Source organism: Molothrus aeneus, chromosome 17, assembly GCF_037042795.1.
Source record: "Molothrus aeneus isolate 106 chromosome 17, BPBGC_Maene_1.0, whole genome shotgun sequence".
In the NCBI taxonomy this organism is placed as follows: Eukaryota; Metazoa; Chordata; class Aves; order Passeriformes; family Icteridae; genus Molothrus; species Molothrus aeneus.
The window spans coordinates 14,057,473-14,076,984 of record NC_089662.1 but is presented as its reverse complement, the minus strand read 5'-3'; the positions used below and the strand labels follow the sequence as shown (position 1 = coordinate 14,076,984).

General features: G+C 45.7%; 1 protein-coding gene across 2 annotated transcripts in view; it reads right to left on the bottom strand.

Annotated features, from left to right (window-relative positions):
* Positions 1–19,512, bottom strand: part of ATP9A (ATPase phospholipid transporting 9A (putative)) — a 48,313-nt gene extending 28,801 nt beyond the window's left edge. For both annotated transcript variants that reach the window (XM_066561886.1, XM_066561887.1), the window contains exons 1-12: positions 19,355–19,512; positions 13,367–13,511; positions 12,940–13,053; positions 11,408–11,516; positions 6,268–6,326; positions 5,322–5,373; positions 4,679–4,773; positions 4,270–4,350; positions 4,019–4,094; positions 1,914–1,990; positions 1,146–1,306; positions 332–474 (exon numbers count right to left, since the gene is read on the bottom strand). In XM_066561886.1, the coding sequence (XP_066417983.1) occupies positions 332–474; positions 1,146–1,306; positions 1,914–1,990; positions 4,019–4,094; positions 4,270–4,350; positions 4,679–4,773; positions 5,322–5,373; positions 6,268–6,326; positions 11,408–11,516; positions 12,940–13,053; positions 13,367–13,511; positions 19,355–19,422 (1,180 nt within the window). In that variant the 5' untranslated portion in view covers positions 19,423–19,512. The remainder of the gene's footprint in view (positions 1–331; positions 475–1,145; positions 1,307–1,913; positions 1,991–4,018; positions 4,095–4,269; positions 4,351–4,678; positions 4,774–5,321; positions 5,374–6,267; positions 6,327–11,407; positions 11,517–12,939; positions 13,054–13,366; positions 13,512–19,354) is intronic.

Sequence of the window (19,512 nt, the reverse complement as noted above, 5' to 3'; positions counted from 1 at the left end):
ATATGTTATCTTAACCTGGCTTTGAAAACCAGCTCTAAAAAGTTGATTTTAATTTTATTTTTACCCTCAGCTGTTGTTGTAATAGTGTGCTTTAAGTATTCCTTTGAGTAGTATAATATTCCTGTCCTACCTTACTTACAGCACATTCAGAACAAAAAAAAGCAGAACTTTTTTTTTCAAAATCTGATTAAATCATATTGTCAAAGTGACAGGAAATTCATATTTCTTCCAGTCCAAAGAAATCTCACATTATTATCTTTTCCTGGCCAAAAACATAACAGAATCCAAACAGCATGCCATGACTCAAAGCTGTATTTTTCTGCACCAGTACCTGTTTTGTCTGTAAGCAAATAGGAAATCCTCCCCAGCTGCTCAGGGATGGTGCTGGACCGAACCACAGTGCCAGGGATTTTGGAATCTCTGCGGATCACCCAGCTGTACACAATCTTCCCCATGTCCAGATTCACACGTAAACTGCACAGGAGGAAAGAGAAAAAGGAAAATAAAAATTATCACGGTAAACTTTGGAAAAAATCCTTGTGAACTGCCACAGTACAATGAAAGGACAACAAGTTCCACAGTGAACCAAAGGAGAGTTTCAGAAGTTTGTTCAAAGTCAGTGCTCTGGTGGCCAGTGTAATTACCCTGTCATTCAAAGACAGATGACAAAATTGAATGAGAAGAGCAGATATGATTTGAGGGGAAGGTGGACAGAGTAAGGACAGTGATGGATACCAGAGAGCAGATTAAAACTGGAACTGAAATGAATCCCAGTCCTGCACCCAAATTTACTAATCTACTTTCTAATACAGTACAATTTAATATCAAAGTTTCATTGCCCTCTAAATGCATTCCCCTACATTCTGTATAAAACACCCTCCTTTTCCATTTTTTACTCTGTTCTAATCACAGTAACCAAGTATCTCAAACACTGAGAGAAGGGAATTTAAATGCCTAATCCACAGTCTGAGCCAGTGAATGGGTTAATAAACTGAACAAATTCAGCAGAAACTACAAAGCAATTCTTATGTTCTAACTTCATTTCTACTTCTGGCCTGGCTGAGCTGTGCAGTGAGGAGCAGGTAAGAGCTCAGGGGCCCGAGCAGGCAGTGCTGTGCTGGGAGCACTCCCAGCTGTCCCCTCACCTGATGGGAATGATGTTTGAGAACAGCAGCAGGAACCTGATGATCTGCAGGTACCAACGGCCTGCAAAGTGCTGAAGGGCCACCATGACCAGGGACACCACCACCAGAGCCCCAAACAGGATCTTTGTGAGACAGTTCACCTCCAAATCAAAGAGGCCAATCTAGAACAGCAGGAGAGACAGATTTCAGGCACACAGATGAAGGTGTCAGCTCAGTGCAATATTCACAAAGGAAGTGAGCTGCCACTCCATCCAAAGAGCCATTCCCACTAGTCAGCTTCTCTTCTTTCAAAACACTACAAACATATTTAAATTTATAATCAATATGCTTGCCAGCTTATTACATGAGATTTCCATCCCTCAGAAGCTCAGCAGAGGATGCAGAGGTGTGAGAGGGCTCACGCTGCCAAAAGCTGTGTAAACATCCCTGCACTGTGTCTTAGCTGTGCTACAGTGGAAGAAATACAGCAAAAGAAGCTTTTCTATTCTAATGGGAACTGTCTCATTATAAACATATAAAACAATGGTTTGGACAACCTTAAAAAAGTGTCATGACATATGTATAGTAGGATGAAAAAAATCCTATAGAAATCCAGGAGAAATAGCTTCTGTCCTGGTAACTATCTTAAATCACAGGCTGGAAAATATGAATTATTCCTATGAGGTTGTCCCTAGAGTGTGTACATAGAGAATTTGGAAGGATCTCCTTTTAAAAAATGATCTGTTTCTGACCCTTGTTATTTATTACAAACCTGTTTCTTCACCATACCTTACTTCTGGGGTTGGAGGTGTTCATCACACTGCGCAGCTCCCTTCCTGTGTAGAGGACAACTCCCACCACAGTACCTGCACACACAGAGGTTTTCTCCATAAAAATACTCCTCAGGTGGAGAGCACTTTCAGCAGGCTAATTTCAGAAGCAAGCAGAAATTCAAAAAGCTGAGATCTGCAACACCACACCTATGAAAACACAGACTGGAACAGGAAACATCCTCGCAGGCAGTAATTCAGTCTCAGGGCTGGACTTGATGCAGCATCACAGACTCCATCAGCTCATGGGAAGAGCAGCCAGCTCTGCTCTACCTTCCCTGACCCCCTTTTGATCCATTTGTCTCTCCAGACTATAAATAAATGTTGGTAGGGATGGAGGATTTCTTGGATTTCCTCCCACCACTTGGAATCCCACTTTGGTGCTGCCTTCCACCAAACCTTCATTGTGTCTCCAAATTACACCAGCTCTGGGCTAGGGCTATTTACTGGCAAAGGTTGAAACAAACAGAGCAAATCTAATTAATTCCAGAGCTCAAAGACAGAATTACCTTATTTTAAAATCTACAATTTACTTTAAGTATTTATCTAAATACTGCTCCTACCACAAAGTGAATCACACCAACTCCTACCTTCCTGGAACAGATGGAGCTGCTGGGAGCCCATCAGTGAATTTGAATGCTCTGTCCCACAGTTGCTAAAGAGCTGAGAGCAACAAAGTCCTCAATTTTCTTCTTGCAGAAACATAATTCACCATAAAATACAGGGTTTCTATGGGTTTTCTCTTAAAGACTTTTCAAAGAGCCATGAAGAAAAAGCTGTCTACCATCAACAGCTTAAAAGCTGCTATTGCCCAGAGTTAGGAGTCTGTAAAAATGGAGAAAACCAACTCTAAAAAAAGCACTAATGCCAATACATTGCTACTTTATACTCTACTGTTCCCCTGCTCTCACTAATGATCAGTTTTAACAAGCTGCAGGTGACTTATTTTAAAATAAGGCTGATTCAAGGGAGGTGGTTTCTAAAAATATGCTGAGAAACATTCCTTTAAAAAAACACCCCCAAAAACAACAACAAATCCTTGGAGCCAGATGGCAGGTGGTGGTAAGATCATCACAATTCAGATCAGCAGATGGCACAGCTACTCCAAATCCACTGCAAACAGTCAGAGTCAGACCCAGCCCTCCTGCAGCAGATGGAGAAAGACACATTGCTCTGCTTCATCTTACAGGGGCTGCCCCAGTGAGATGGCACCACAACCCGACAGCAGAAGAAAAATAATATCCACGTTTTCTCCTTACAGAAATAACTTACAACATGCTATTTGTTATTACCACAGGAGAAACAAAATCCAGTATTGTATTGATCAGTCAGTCAAAATGAGAGGAAGCACCTGCCAGGACTAGAATAAGCTTGAAAACAGATTGATCTGTGAAAAGGGAGCGTTTCTAGCTGGTTTATGGCCATTTCAAACAGACTCAATTGCATAAACCCTTTGAAATTATATTTGCAAATGCACTGTCAAGTCTCTCCATTTGACAAGTTTAACTCCAGAGCTGGACTCCAGAATTCCACTCTCCTCCAGCTACTGCCCAGCAAACACACTGGGCAGGAGAGGAACAAGGCTTTTACTTTGACAAGCCTCTACAGGGGGGCATTGATTAATCTCAGGCCTCGGGAGTTTATCGTACATATGAGTCAAAATCTGTCAAAGACTTGACTTTTTTCCTTTCTTAAGAGTATATAGGACAAACTCGATGGCAGCACTTACCTGAAAATCTTTCATCTCAGCTTCTGTTCCCAGAATCCATTTGACACCATTTCTGTTACAGATTAGGATGTCAATGTGCAGAGCAATTAAGTGCTATTCTGCTCCTAGATGCTAAAGAAGGGCCCCAAAGGCCACTCCACTTCTTTCTCATCTAGGAATGTCCAAGAGGCAATTAGATGTCAGCTTAGCTCCCCAGAGGTGTCAGGACAAGGGGTAAACCTCATTCCAACTGCTAATTTCTCCAACTGACAGAATTATTATTCCATCACAGAAATACCTTTAAAAATTGTTAACATATTCCCTTAAAAACAATTTTACATGGGTCTCCACCTTACCTGATGCAATCACTGTGCTGGCCCACAGGGTGTTTTCTATGCTTAAACTTTCATTTACTGGAGGGTCACTGTCCTCCTACAATGGGAAAAAGAGAAAAATAAACTTGTCAGTAATGGAAAAGAGCAGAGGATGAGAGGAGTCCACAGAGGTGTTTGGGGAGGGATGCTGGGTGAGCTGGCAGAGGGATTTCTGATCGGATGGAGAATTTTCATAAACCCTGGTTGATTTCAGGCCCTGCCAGCTGACTCACCCTGGTGAAGGTCCCCACGAAGTTGTGTATGTCAATGTTGGGTTCTTCTGCGTAGACGTAGGAGCGGATTTGCAGCAGGTCCTGTCAAACAGACACATCCATCAGCCCTACCAGCTCCTATCAGCCAGCCACAGCTTATAATGTACAGGAGTTTCACCAGAATACTGCACCAAGAGTTACTTGGCACGATTTTAGAATTGACTTGATACCTACTGCAGCCCAGGAGTCCCCCAGAAAACACACCTGGGGTAGCAGGGGATTTCCTGGGGTGACAACCTGAGAGACTCCTGGGACTTATCTGTGCCCCAGGAAAGAAACCACAGCCTGAAAACAGGACTGCAGCAGCCCCAGGTTTTCAGGTAAAGCCTGTCCACAGCTCCCAAGCACAGAGTGCCAGGCAGGTGCTCACAGAGGCCGTGGGCAGGCGCTGGGTGCAGGTGACGGGCAGCCGCAGCTTCCAGTCGGTCTCCCCGTCCAGCTGGTCCGTGCGCAGGAAGCAGGACCCTGGGGACGGGAACAGCAGTCAGGGACCCTGCCACCTCTGCCAGGCACACCTGCAGGTAACTCAGGGCATGGCTTCCCCTCTAGGACACCCACATCCTTCTTCCTCCGGAAACACGGGCTGATTTGCATTTGTTAATAATGGAATGATGGTGTTCCTGCACCGCATTCCTTTCCCTCCACTAGGACAGAATTCTCTGTGCTATATTTTTTTTAAGACACTTGAAATGTTCCCATTAATCTGTTTTCTAACCCTTCTGATCAAACATTTCCTTATCCCACACTTAACAAAGCAAGTCTGAACAGTAAGTAAATATATCTAAAATACAACCAGATTCATTTACCCTGGACTGAACCCCTACATTCTTTGATTAGCAAACAAAACTAGAGTATAACATCCTGAGAAGTGGTGGTCCATAAAACCACTTGAGTTCCCCCTCTCTCTAAAATTTTACTATTATCTATTTCTTTCACATTTCCAAAAGATAATTTTCTCCAAACAACCAGTGAAAGGTTAATGGCTATTTTGACAATTGGTTCCAGATGTTTACCATTCTTCTCCGACGTCCTCAGGAAGATCATGTCAGCAGGGACCCTCTGGTTCTGGGGGGAGAAGAAAGGCCATTATTGTGCAGCCAGCCCTGCATGCGTGTGCAGCGCCTTCCCCAGAGCAGCAGAGGCACAAAGAGGATTCCTTTGTCAGCCTGGAGCCTGGGATTCAGTTTGCTTTGAATCCTGAACTCGCTTCCCTGCAGAATTCCAAGTGCACGATAATAACTGGTGCCAGCTCCCACTGACCAGACCCAAGGGTTAGGTTTACAAAAGGGCTGGGGAGTAATTCTAGAAGTATGAAGAAATCTTAAACTAGTGCTGGTTTCCTTTCAAGGAGTCCCATGCTAGCAGAAAGGTTGTATCTGGAATCTGCAGCTACCAAGTTTCTCATTTTGTGCTCAGTATTTTCATACTAATGGTTTTAGAGGTCACGGCTGCTTGCAGAGAGTGGGTGGGAAAAACATAAAATCAGTGGATTTAAAAAAACACATTAAAAGTTGTACAAAGGGGGAAATATACCTGTATATACCAGTATCTACAAACAGATCACTGGGTCTCCCAAAACTGCAATGCTTATACCCAAAGAAACACCTGGGTGCCGCATTTGTTCCAGGTATTTAACCTGTGTCCAACGGTCACAGAAAGGATAGGGAAGCTCTTTATCTTGCTATAGTATAAGTAAAAGAAGAGGTTGTAGGCATACCTACAGATTTACGCTCATTTGAAAAGATAATGATGTCATTGGTGAAGTGGGAGAACACCGTAAAGTGATTAAATATTTAAACTTGTGTTCAACACCTGATATTCTAAGCCTGCTGTAAACTAAGTAGGAATTCAAAAGATCTCATTTTCTGTGGTCTTGCAAAAAATAAAAACAACAAAAAAACAAAAAAACCACCACCATACAACCAACTTTCCACAGTAAAGATGAATATAAAGGCAAACCTTTTCCACAATGATGAGGTCACCCACTTGTATGTTAGAGCTCTTCACCTTGACAGTCCCTGCAAAGGAAAGGCGCTGGTGTCAGAGCAGAGCAGGACAGGGTTTGGGTGCTGTGTGCTGCTCCTCCCCTCCCTTCCTTCCCCTGCACTATGGGGGTGAAAATGGGAAATGTTTCCACCCCAGGAACTGGGCAATGCTGCCCTGGGAGGATTTCTGAGCTCACTATCCCCACTAAGGGGTGGGTCCCCCACAAAGGGCTGAAGCCCCTCCTGTAACAGCTCCAGACACCAGCCCTGGCTGCAGAAAGCCCCAGCCACTCCTTAGTCACAACTCTGAAACAACTCCTTAAACTCCTTTTTGTACTGCTTAACTCATGAACTCAAAAACACTTTCAGCATCAGGCAGGTGCCAGAGCAAGAACAGAAAGTTACAGCAGGGAACCATCAACTCCAACTCCTTTATCTCAGGTGCCTGGAAATGCAAAGCTCGCTCAAGCCAAGGCCTGGAAGTACAATGGGTCCTTCCAAAATCCAGCCTCACTTGCTGCCCTGCTGCAGCTACAGTCTCTGGCTCAGCTCTGCCACCTCTCTCCTTTGCCTCTTGCAGCACTGGCCAAACCAGCAGAGAACAGGTCCTACGGAAATCATGTAAATATTTATTCCTGTGCAGCTGTCAAACATTTCCCAGTTGCTTTAAAACAGGGGATTAATTTAACAATTGGCTAGTAATTTCAAATCATTAGCCAGCTCTAGATTTGGCTTCTCAGACTAACGAGTGATTTATAATCAGTTAATTTGAACCCTGCCTCCACGCGTCTGTTATATTTCAACAAAAGCCTCTTTAATCTGCTGTGATTTGAGTGGAAGTGGGGGAGGCACGTGGAGCTCACCCTGGCACGGACAACACTCCTACTGTACCTCAAAATTCACGGGCTAACTGGCCAGATAGCAGCTCAGGGGAAAGCATGAGGGGGAAGGGAGGGGGAATAGAAATTAGCACAAAGCACAAAGGTCACTGGGATTTTACTACTGGCAGTCCCTTCATTAGCATCCTTCTCAGGATATGCTTCAGTGTTTCTGCTCCAAATTAACAATGAAAGCCATTCTGGGCTGGGGCAGCCTGCTGCTTTGGTGACACACTGTGTGCCTAAGAACATGCTTCATCACTGCTGCTAATAAATGCAGACTTCCTTGCATGCTGTAATTATTCCTACAAATTATAAGCAGTCATGGCCCATTTCACAAATATCTCATAGGTCTTTCATGGATTCTGGAGTTTGCCTTGTGAGGGTTTTTGGTTAAAAAAAAAAAAAAAAAGGTAAACAAAACGAATGCTGGGCTAAAGACATCTCTGCCGGGGCAGGAAGCAAACCGGGGATTAAGAGTCCATTACGCTGGGGCTTGAAAAGAAAAGCTGCACTCCAAGAGGATCAAAAAAAGCATCCCTGGCAGTCTTCTGTATGGGCTATACAAAGTTAGGTACTATGACACTAAAAGGGTCTGACAGATAACATCTCTTCCTCCCCTTTTAATACGGTTATTCACAAAGCAACAAAAAGTGCTTTTGAATATTCTCCTGTGCAAAGGAAGGGGGGGAAAAAGCCCAAGTGCTCTCCCCACACAGGCACAGCCACTCCCGACCCAAAGTGCAGAAAAGCTATGGATTTGTTTAACCATATTTTCTGTATTCTCCCCAAGATCACAAGGACTTATCTGGTGACTGTCAGCAGAAGCAGCGCTACCTGCAGGGTTCAGGCAAACTTACTTTTTTAGGTTTTCCTTAACAAGGAAAAAAATCATTCTGCAAAAGAAAAATTAATGCCTGGACAAAGCTGTAATGTGATGATTTCCTATCATTACGTACATAAAAGGCTTTTGGGATCATTATGCTGAAAACAGTATCATCTGCTGTAGAATTTTTCCAATTTGAGAAAACCCAAAGCAGCTGGAGCAGATTTGTCTTGTTCAGGAACCCTCCCAACCTCAGCTGTTGGAGGGTAAAACAAAGAGGGGACCTTTCTAACCAGCACACGTTTTTATAACTCCTGGATAAATGAGATGCCCTTTTTAGGTAGCTAATTCTGCTTCTGCTTCTCCCTGGCCCCCGTGGGTGACATCTCTGCAGTGTGCACACACGTCCTGCTAAGAAGGCCCAGGACCAGATGTTTCCTTTGACTCAGGACTCCCATAAAGAACTTACTTGAATTAGTTTTATTTTGAGCTTGGGAATTCTGAAATTCCCTTTTCTTTCTGTGGGGAAAGTGCCACCTAAACATCAGATGTTTTCTCATGCATGTTTAAAACCAGCTAATAAGCACAACTGTTCCATTTCCCACATCTGCTCTATTTAAATATTTTTGTAATTATAAACTCCTGGTTTTGTAAGTGCAACTAGAAATGCTTCCTCTAAATACACACAGGTTTATTCAGCATTTATATCACTTTCAGCTTGTACTTTCTTAAGTTTATCAGAATAGAAGTTGGTGTTTATCACTTTTTAAAAGGAACTAGTCTTGAGCTCTCATTCAAATAAATCTATTGTTAAAATTTGTCTGGTATTTGTTTCATTCTCTGCTATGCCCTGATTTATCTTGTTTAAAGACAAGAAAGTAAACATAATCAAATGCAAACAGTTTGCTCCAATTTAAGCTATGGTTTTTGAAATTATCACCAGATTTGCAGCATGATGGATGCACCAGAAAGCAGATCATTTCAAGGAATAAATATATTAGCCAGAAAAGATTCCCCTTTTTGCCCTATGAACACTTAGGTCAAAATTTCACAATAGATCTGCAAAGCTGCACTGAAGTACAGACCCAAACACTTACTCTGGAATTAAAGATGAAGCCAGAGGTTTACTAAAACAAGTTAAATGCATCTAAAACATAAAAAAAGAAGGGGGGTGGGTTTGTTTGATGTGCTGCACCAAACTTTTGGCTTTTGTAGCCTTATGCTGTGGAGCAGGACTTGCAGAGTTTGGGAAAATATTGGTTTTTTTTATGGCTGGTAAATGCCAATGATCTGTATCTTAAGTAGCACCCCTCAGTAGGAGGTCCCTTCCCACTTTTCTGTGGAGTTTCTCTCTATTATGCAGTGTTACCCAGGGAGGGGGGCTGCAGGAGAAGAAAAACAAGCCAGGAATTTGCAAGCACAGTTCGAGCTTTCCATCAAGCAGATCAGAACACAGAGCCCTGAACACAGGAAGGCTTGTGGCTTATGAATAGGGGATTGAAATTTGATTATTTTTTATAACAATCCAAACAACTGTCCTTTAAATGCAGAGCTTTCCACTAAAAAAAAAAAAAACCAAACCAAAAAAACCCACTTTTCGAGAAGTCTGCTGGCTTTGTCATTTTGGAACATAAATGGATCATCTGGGTAAAAAGATAAAAAAGGTTTAGGGTGGAGGGTTTTGTCATTAGGTCTCAGCACAGGGCTGTACCAAACCCCTGCAGCATGACCTGTGCTTTTCAACAGCAGCAACAAAAGAAACAGCTTGTAAAAACCCCAAGTCCTACTGTCAGCTACACTGAAAATTAATTGTTCACATCAGCTGTTCCAAATTTATTTTGATATTTGCTGCCTCTACCTCTGAGCTGGTGACACTCTCCCTTGAAAAGCCAGCTCCTTCCTCTGACTGTATAAAGGGGTGAGATAAATTAACCCCCAAATTTCCATCCCCAGCCTCACCAGGCCCTTCCCTGCTCCCAGGTAATTCCCAGAGGAGCTGAGGTTTTAATCAGCAGAAAAGATGATCAGCTCTCCCAAAGAAATAAGTTCTGAGATTAAGTGAGAGACAGAAAATTACTCTTCTCCCCAAACCATGTGACAATCATAAATAATTTTCTACATTTTTTTCTACTCTGAGCTATACTACAGTCTCATTCCTGTTTCAGCACAAAGATCATGTTAAATACAGTGGCTTGAGATTTTCAGCTAGTGCCCAGCTGCCAATCCTCCTTGGTTTCTTTCACAAAAATTAGAGAAGTTAAAGGACTGGGGGGAGGGAAATCATTCATGGGAAACGTAATAGCAATATGAAAAGAACTAAAGGAGAGGTCAGGCCCCTTATAGATCATTGAATAGAATCCAGAAGGCAACTCTTTTATATCTTTAAATAGATGTAGTACACCCCTCTTGCATGAGGCTTTTGTTGGTTGCCAAGCATTTTAAGTGTTGTACTAAGAACATGTTATTAAAAGGGGATTTAATATTCAGAAACTCAAACTCCCCAGTTTGGAGTTGCCTCATAACTCCTGGCATGAGAAATATATCCAGCCTTAAGCAATTATATTTGAAAAGCAGCCTTATTCCTACAAATGCAGCATTTTTTTACTACACCTACATCACTGCATCTTAATCCAGGGGTATAAATTTTTATAACTCAGAAATTGGAAACGGAAAAGAACCAAAACTTGCTCAAATTCAGGTCATTCTCTTTTTGAAACAAAACTCTGGCCTCACCATCTTTGTCATGGTATTAGAAGTAACTCCATGGTGAGGCAGCACTGGATTGTTCAAATGAGAATTTTAATGTCTTTGTTAGGTACAGCACAGCTGGAAACAATGGCCAGAGCAGGGTCAGGCTCAGCTGAGCCCAGCCTGGGCTCTCTCCCAAACGGGGGCTCCAAACTCCTCAGGGCTGCAGAGGAGCTCAAGGGGATGGACGTGGAAAATGCAGGAGCTGATCCTGCCAGTCCTCAGGAACCACAGCAGCTGCTGCAGACAAACACACACCTCATCATTTTTAGGGTCTTTTTAGGCTCTGTAGGGTGGGCAGGCCCTGGCACCGGTGCTCAGAGCAGCTGGGGCTGCCCCTGGATCCCTGGCACTGCCCAAGGCCAGGCTGGACACTGGGCCTGGGAGGGCCTGGGAGCACCTGGGACAGTGGGAGGTGTCCCTGCCCATGGATGGGGTGGCACTGGGTGATCCTTAGGGTCCCTTCCCACCCAGCCCATGCCATGAATCCCCCAGCAAACCCCAACCTCCAGCAGAGCCGCTGAGGAGCCACCCAGGAGCAGCCCCCACGTGCCGGGGCTCCGTGGCCACAAAGCCACGTGCCTGGGAGCCCAGAGCCCCCTCCTAGGCCTGAACTCTGGCTCTGGCTGTCAGCAGGGCTGCGTTCCCAGCCTGGGGCTGACCTCTGGCTGTGAGCTTGCTGTAGATCTGCGAGTTCACCTCCTTGTCCCTCATGTAGCAGCGCAGCTCCTCGGCCGCCTCGCGGATCACGGTGACAGCCAGCACAAACCCCTGCCAGCAGCACAGGGAAACAGAGGGAGCAAAGGGTCAGGGAGAAATCACATCTGCCTCCAACAACAGCCATATTTATCAGTGCCAATGTAACAGTCTGCATTTCCTTTCTCTAGCTGATCCTCCTGCATCGGTGCACTGAGATGTGCTGCTGTGCAATCCCCAGTACCAAACCCACAGCAGCTCCTTAAAAACACGCTTGCTGCTTAAGAAACTTCCCAGTTTTATCAGGGTGCTCTCCCCAGGCACATCTTTGTAAAGGTAATACCCCAAGCAAATCTTTATAAAGTTTATCCCCAAAAAAACCTCCGTGGAGTTTACCTGAAGAATGTAAGGACCAGATCTCATTTCACCCCACAGCTGAGTAACCAAGAGAGAGAAATCCAGGGTAAGGCAGACCCCTCTAATCCCAGTGCTCAGCACCTCAGAGCCACTGTACTCAGCACAACTCATTTGGGAGAGTTCTTTGTATAGCAATGTAAAGAGAAATCTGTATAAACCCCTTTTTATATATTCAGATAAACAGAGGATGCATGTGCCTTCATGTGTATGTACACAGACACTCCACCTACACAAATAACACTCTAAAAATATGTATGTGCTCTGCTCATGGTATAATTACATGTTTGCCTGATTATGGCTTCAGTCCTACTCTTCTGTACATCTGAGCATTCCTCTTGCCATGAGGAAATGCCTCCATCCCATCCTTCACTGTATAAAAAATAATTAATAAATGCAAGGCAATTCTTTGTGGGCTTGGTATCACAAAGTCATGTTTCTACCAGAGACTATTAGCTCAAACTAAACAGTTAAAAGACTCCTCATGCACCACAGAAAATGAACTTTTTACAACTTTTGTTGAAAGCTGCAACCAGCTACTGATTACCTCTGTCAATAAGGAGCTTTAGGAAGGGAGCAAGGGGATGTTAGAAACTGCAGGTTTCTAGTACTTACACATATCTAAATGTGTGATCTAATTAATTAATATAACAATGAAATGCATTCATTCATTTACCTAGAAATTCCTACCTGCTTCCCAAAATAAAACTAAAAACGCATCAGCTATTTTCAGCTTAGGTTTCAGCTGATTGAAGAGCCTTCAAATAATCACCCCCAAATATTCCCACGTGTTCCAGCTGACTGTGTCATCTCACATGTCATTCATGGAGAATTCATGGAGATCCAGGCTTTAAAACAAATAGAATTTTAACAGCAGTGTCCCAGAGCTGCCCCTTCACTCCTTTCTGGCTTTTCCCAGGGATGTCACTGCACTGAAAGGCAAACCCTACAACATGCACAGCACAGGCCGCAGGAAGCAAGTTAAAAATACCATTGAAGGTGCAAACTTACACCTCACAGAAAAGGCAGCACAAGAAATTTTGTCAAACACCAAAACTTGGAGAAATAACCTTGAAGGACCTACCAGAGGAACCCAGTATGTGTAAAGTGCACCAAGCCTCATCTCAACCACGAACTGAGAGCAGGCCAAGAGCAAGAAATAAAGGTTGAAGAAGTATTTGAACTGGTTAAACAACACCTAAAAAAAAAAAAAGCAGACAAAAAGAGAAGGGAGGATGTTATGCATGTTGAAGTAACCACCAGAAACATTTCTGCATGCTTTCCTAGTGACTAAATGCTGACTTGGGGCAGTTTTAAAGCAGTCCTGGACACTCAGGACACTTCTGTGTCTGGTTTGCTGCTGCCCTGAGGCAGCCTTGGCATCAACTCCACCAAACACAACCCCAGCGTTTTCTCCAGTTCCAGATTCTGCACTTATCGACTGTAAAACCACTGAAAAACGGGGAAAGCATTGGGGTGGGACGATGAAAAGCAACTTTAGTCATGCTTACCCCAGGGAGGAAGGTAAAAAAGTTGTACTTCTGGTTGTTGATGACATTGCGAGGGTACCTCTGGTCTCTCTTCTCTGGGTGCCCAAGCCAGACACTCCGAGGCCTCGGCTCCCTCCTGCCACAGCACCTCAGGCACTCACAGCACCTGCAGAGGGACCGTTCATTAATGAATGAGTTCATTCCTAACACACCTCTGTCACACACACCCCCTGCCTCAGCTGCTCCCTAGGGAGTGCCATACAACCAGAATTAATATAAATACCCTCAATATAACCACTTCAGGAAGTTCTGCGTGCCCCCGAAACTCTCAATTTTTGTCACCTCTACAAACTAGTTTTGCTTGTTAAAAAAACAAACTAGTAGATTCTTTCCCCCCCACATTTATGTATAAAATCCACACTGAAAGGCAGCTGGTTACCAAGATCAGACAAATAGCAAAATTGGTGTTAAACACTGAAATTCAGAAGCTCTACTACAGAAATGTATTTATGAGCTAGATACCTTTCAATTTCAGTTTGCTTTTGTGCTTGCAGGTGAAGACCTAAGACAAATAGCCACTTGCATCCCAAATATATTGGAATAGAAACTGCTATAAATGGTGTTATTTGGATTCCAACAGAATATAGATATGCTCTACAGGAATAAAGGGAGAAAAATGTGGTTTTCCTTCCTTCACAAAGGAGAAAAGGCTCCAAAATGAAGCTTTACCCAAGGGAGCAAATCTGGTCTCCACACAGCCTATTTCATCACAATGTGCTTTCCAGTTAGGAAAAATCAGCCAGTCCTTGCAATCAGACATCTGAAACCATTTACCTTTGTTTATTTTTGAGGGTGGGCCTCTTACAGGGATTGTACTCAACAGCAAAATAGCCCCACACCTATATCATAATATTTACAATAGGGTGACCCCTTGCAGCATTTCCCCCACAAACACACTTGTTGCTGTAAGAATGGTAATTTACAAATGCTGTGCTACTCCGGGGCCTGAGAAACAACCTAAAAATAATGCAGCTCCAAGAATATGCAAGAAAGGGCATGGGAGAATCTGCTGAGTAAAACTAACAGGTTTGTGAAATCCCTGCCTGGCTGGAGTCAGTTTTTGCAAGCTCCTGAATTACAGGGAAAGCAAACTGAAAACCTAATTAAACAAACAAAAGGAAAACTTCTTGCCTAGCAAGTTTTGAAGGCAAATATCAGGAGCGTGGATGCCAGAGTAAAGAATATCCAGAATTTCTGCTGGGAGTCTCCTCCACAGCCTTACGGCACGAGCTTCCTGTACAATATTTAATTTTGAAATTCCCAATGAACAGAATACTACAACCAGCACTGGGAGCCCCAGGTTGCAACACTGGAACTGGGGAGGTTCCTCAACCCTCAGGAATCCCATTACATCACAGCCCTGGAGCTCCTGTGCCAGGGAGGAAAATCCTGACAGCAAATCCTGACTCTTACCCCACAAAGTTCCAGGATTTTTGTTCTGAAGGCACCCACTCAACCCCAGTGCTGGTGTTTAACCCTCAGCACCCTGTGACCGTGTTTGCCCCTCCTGGGCTGTGCTGGGTGGGCTCAGAGCAATCCACTGCCCAAACCCTGCTCCAGCAGGAATGTTATCTCACAATAACTGCTCCAGTGCCAGCCCATGAACTGCTGAAATCAGTTAAAAGTGAACTTTTGGTCAGAACAGAGCAATTTCTCAAGCACAGAACCATGTGCTCATTCTTCCAGGCAAATGTTTATCACTCCTCCCAAAGGTGGCCAATTGCCTTAATTTTTAATTATTTTTAAACTTTTCAGTGATGTCTTAAATTTCACTGGGGAAGAATCAATAAGATTATTAGTTCTCCTTTCCCTTTCTCCTCTGGAAACTGAATAATCTTAATGTAAAAAAGAAAAATCTATTCATATGGGCACCAGAAACAAAGTACTCTGAGCACATACAAAGGCGTTTTCTGATTAGCTTTGGTGCCCATTAAATATCAAGTCCTTTTGACTGGAGCAGCTTTTTCCAGTCACTTCATTTGTTCCTCCCTGCAAGAGTTTTGCAGGCACTGTGTAGTTCTGTGATCTGCTGTTTCTCTGGCTGCCATCCCTATTTTTAAGTCCCAAGCTTAGAGATGCAGATGATGAGGGAAGGGGCTTCATGACTACAAAATTCTCTGCTCAGAGCAAAGGCAGTGGCACAGGAGGAAGTTTCTGGCAGAGAATTATTTGCATTAGTAGGAATAATAAAATGTTTTCCATCATGAAATCTAAAGACTGCATCCTGGAAAGGGAAAGATTGTCTAGAAAAACAGCTGGGAGTTTACATTGCTGCTGAGAAAGGCTGATAAAATGAACGTGCACTTTCCAAGAAGAGGAATCACAATGTTACAGAAATGTAAACAGTTTCTGTAAAAGTTTGGGAACACGTTCCTAAACATTTCTCCTTCTCCATTTTGAAGCTGAAGGACTGAAGAACAGTCCTGCAATAACCCTGAAGTATAGAAAAGCAAGTGAGGGTAAATAATGGACTTTCAAAACCATCACCTTGCAGAAAGACCACGAAAAACACATGAGGACAGCTTATACAGCACTGTGCAATTCACATTTTAAATCATAACTTGGCAAAAATAACAATGGGAAACAAACTCAAAAATCCTCAAATAGAGTCACAACCACTGAAAAGAAACTCTCAGGATGCAAACTGTACCTGAAGCTCAGGCCTGTAAAGGATGCTGCCCTCAGTCTGCAGAGGGATCCAAATGAACAGGAGGAACTGAAGAACAGGTCTGCTCTGCACTTCACCTGGGATTATATTTGCTCACAAAACCACATTCCCAGTGGTGATGTAAGAGGCAGGAACACAGCAGAGTGGCTGCCAGGTGAACAGCCACTAGCAAGAAGCAGGTTTTATTTATAAATGATCGACAGAGAAGTATTTGAGGATCAAATGAAAAATACTCCCAGGTAAAACAAACCCAATGGGAAAAAAGTGCCACTTTTGTAGGTGTGCAAACCTACAACCAAATGAGTTCTGAGGTGGCATTTGTCAAATTGGTGCTGAAGTTCACTGGCATATTTAGTCACTTTTAAACCGAGCCCATTTCTCAGATCTTGTTTCTGTGACCCTCATGGGCTGTGCTTGGCACCTCTAACACACAAACCAACCCCCATGTGACATCATTCCAAAAACAGAGGACAAATTTTCCACGGCTAAAGAAAACCAGAGCCATGCATGACCACCACCTCACCCTTTTATGCACCTGCACATGAGACCCTGCAGGTGGAACATTCTGCAACACTCCTGCTGCAGCCATGCAGCTGGCATGGCTCTGGAAGGGCCAGGGGAGCTGCAATTCCTGCAATTCCCAGGCTGTGGGAAGGCAGCCCAGCCCCAGGCTGCATGTGCCAGGGCACACCCACACAGGCTCTCCCAGGGCAGGAGCTGCCATCCCTCTCTGTTGACTCTGAAATGGAATTTGCCATTTTAAACAGAGCCAGAGTACACAGGCAGCACCGTGGCACAGCCTCAGCAAGTGTTCCTGTAAAGCTCCTCCTTCCCTCTCCTTCCCCTGCAGCTCTGGAGCCAGGCCTTCTCCACACAGCAGCTGCATGAGCACAGCAGTCTGCTGCTTTAAAAGGAGCCTTGCAGGACTGAGGGCTGACACCACGAGCTATTTAGGGGAGCACTCGTGTCACGTGCTGAGCAGAGCACCCAGGGTGCTCCAGGAACCTGCAGCTCCTGCCTGGGCCCTGGGCAGCTCGGGCTCACCCCCAGCCCAGCTGGGCTGCTGCAGTTCTGCCATCCCTCCCTCCTCACAGGGCTCCAGAGAGCTGCAAAGCCTCGGGATGAACAGGGCAGAATCAAGGCACAGCATGGGAATTGAGAGCTCAGCCCCTCTGAAGCTGTGCTCAGGAACAGATTCCCACTCTCCCACTCGCTTCTTTAAGCTCATGGCTTCTCTCCAGCACAGACCTGAGCTGTCTGAGCCATCACTCATCTCTGCAAGGTTCCTGAGCCAGCTCCTCCCTGGCTTCCTTTCCAAGCATGCCAGAAGCTGAGGGAAATGAAAGCCTTGCTGGATGGCACCTGCCCTACAGGTGAATTAGCCATTTCTTGCTTTTATTTTAACAGAAATCAAGATTTCTATGGAGGCATTCATGACCAGAAATCTGCTCCCCACTCCAGAAGACCACACCAACAAAAATCTGTCTGAGAACTCACCCCCACTGCTGGGGGACCCCCAGAGCAGGAACCAGCTGGGGCTGTGCTAAAGTGAAGCCCCTCAACACTTGCTCATCCTGGGTTTCATATGCACCAAGGAACATAAATTGGATGGCTTTCGTGTGGGTTTTTCCTCAGAGGGAACAGAAGAAAGGAGGCCTTGATTATGGCCTAGGATTCCCAGGACTCTATTCTGGCTGTGACACCAGGGACCCCTCCACTTGCTGGATGATTTATTCTGTGGTTTCTAACACTGGTTTGGATTGGCTTCACTTCAATGCTTTGCTATCCATCACTTGATCAAACACCAAGAGATCACATCACTAAAACAAGGGTTCCTCATGTCTGACAAATCCCACCCCCAAACAATTACTGCACCAAACAGAAACCCCAAATCCAATTTATTTCAACTGCTATTGAGTAAAAGCCCTAGGCAAGCTTCCTTCCTGTGCCGCTGGAATTTTTTGCCACCACTGGAAGCCTCTCAGTGGCTGCTAATCAGGCAGAATCCACAGGCAATGACCCATGGCTCGGGTGAGCTGAGGGCAGGCTCTGCTAGGCAGCACTAACCACATCCAACACCCAGGAGGCTCTTGCTGGAGATTACAGAACTCCAGGAAAAGAATCCAATCGAGCAGCTTGGAGAAATTTCCCAGGCCCTCACCTCTCCCCGCTCCCTTCAATCACGTCACCAAAGGCAAGGCCGTGGTGGCTGCACCTTGTGGCACTGGCTCAGCAGTGCATGTGACACAGGCACCGGGGATTGCTGCTGCATCACACACACCTCCCTGCCCCGGGTACGGCCACAGCACCGCCAACAACCTGGCAACAAGGAAAACACCTAATGCTGAATAAACTGTGCACAGCAATGGCAGTCACAGGGCTCTGAACACAAACTACCAACCAAAAACATAAACAAGGCAAACGTGTATATTTCCCCTTGCTCTAATAGTGAAAATTTCTGTCAATATTTTGGTTTATTTCGCTAACATCACTCGCCACATTTAAAAAACCCAAATTCTCCAGGGACGAATGAAATGCTGTGATAATTGACAGCCAGGTGACTCGGATACCACGTACACCCTGCTGTGTGCAAACCAACCTGTCTGCACAGTGGTGCGATTTCGTAATGGCAGACTATTGGAAAACCATTTTCCTTATTTAACTTCCTGCATGGGCACACCGGTATAAACATTTCCCTACGTCTCCTTTAGGGACGCATCGCACGCCCGGGCTACGGCAACATCGCCACCAAGGATATTGTATTGCCGAGCTGATACAGTAAATGGGAGCCGGGCCTTTGTTACACGCACCACCGACGCTCCTGCGCTCCTCCCAGCCGAGGCCGGGGATTCTCCAGCCCCGGCTGATTCCACAGCGGGGATGGACGATGACAAGCAGGAGCCGGGCCGGGCCGGGCCGGGCGGGTGCGGCGGTGACACGGCCGCGGTGACACGGCCGCGGTGACACGGCCCCCGCCCGGCCCGGCCCCTCCGGGCGCTGCTGCCCCGCTGTGTCCGCGGCTCCGGCGCTGAAGGCCGGGCCGGGCCGAGCCGCTCCCCGCCGGGGCTGTCCCCGCTCCCGCAGCCCGCCCGCATCCTGCCGTGCGCCGGGCGTGCCGCGGCAATGGCGTCAGGAGCAACCTGTCAACGCCCGCCTGCCTCCCCCCCGCTCATCCTCCTCATCCTCTCCTCCTCCTCCCGCCCGGGCTCGGGCCGCCGCCCCCGTCCCGCGCATCCCGAGCGCGGCCCCGCCGCCGCCCCGGGGGTCGCGCCGCCCCTCACCCGCCGCGGTGCTTGCTGTCCATGCGCTTCTTCTGCCGGACCGGCTGCAGCGGGATGTTGTCGGTCATGGCCGCGGCTGCGGGGCGGGGCGGAGCGGAGCGGGGATGCTCCGGCTGCCGGCAGCGCCCAGCCCGGCCGCCGCCGTCTGGCGGCACCGC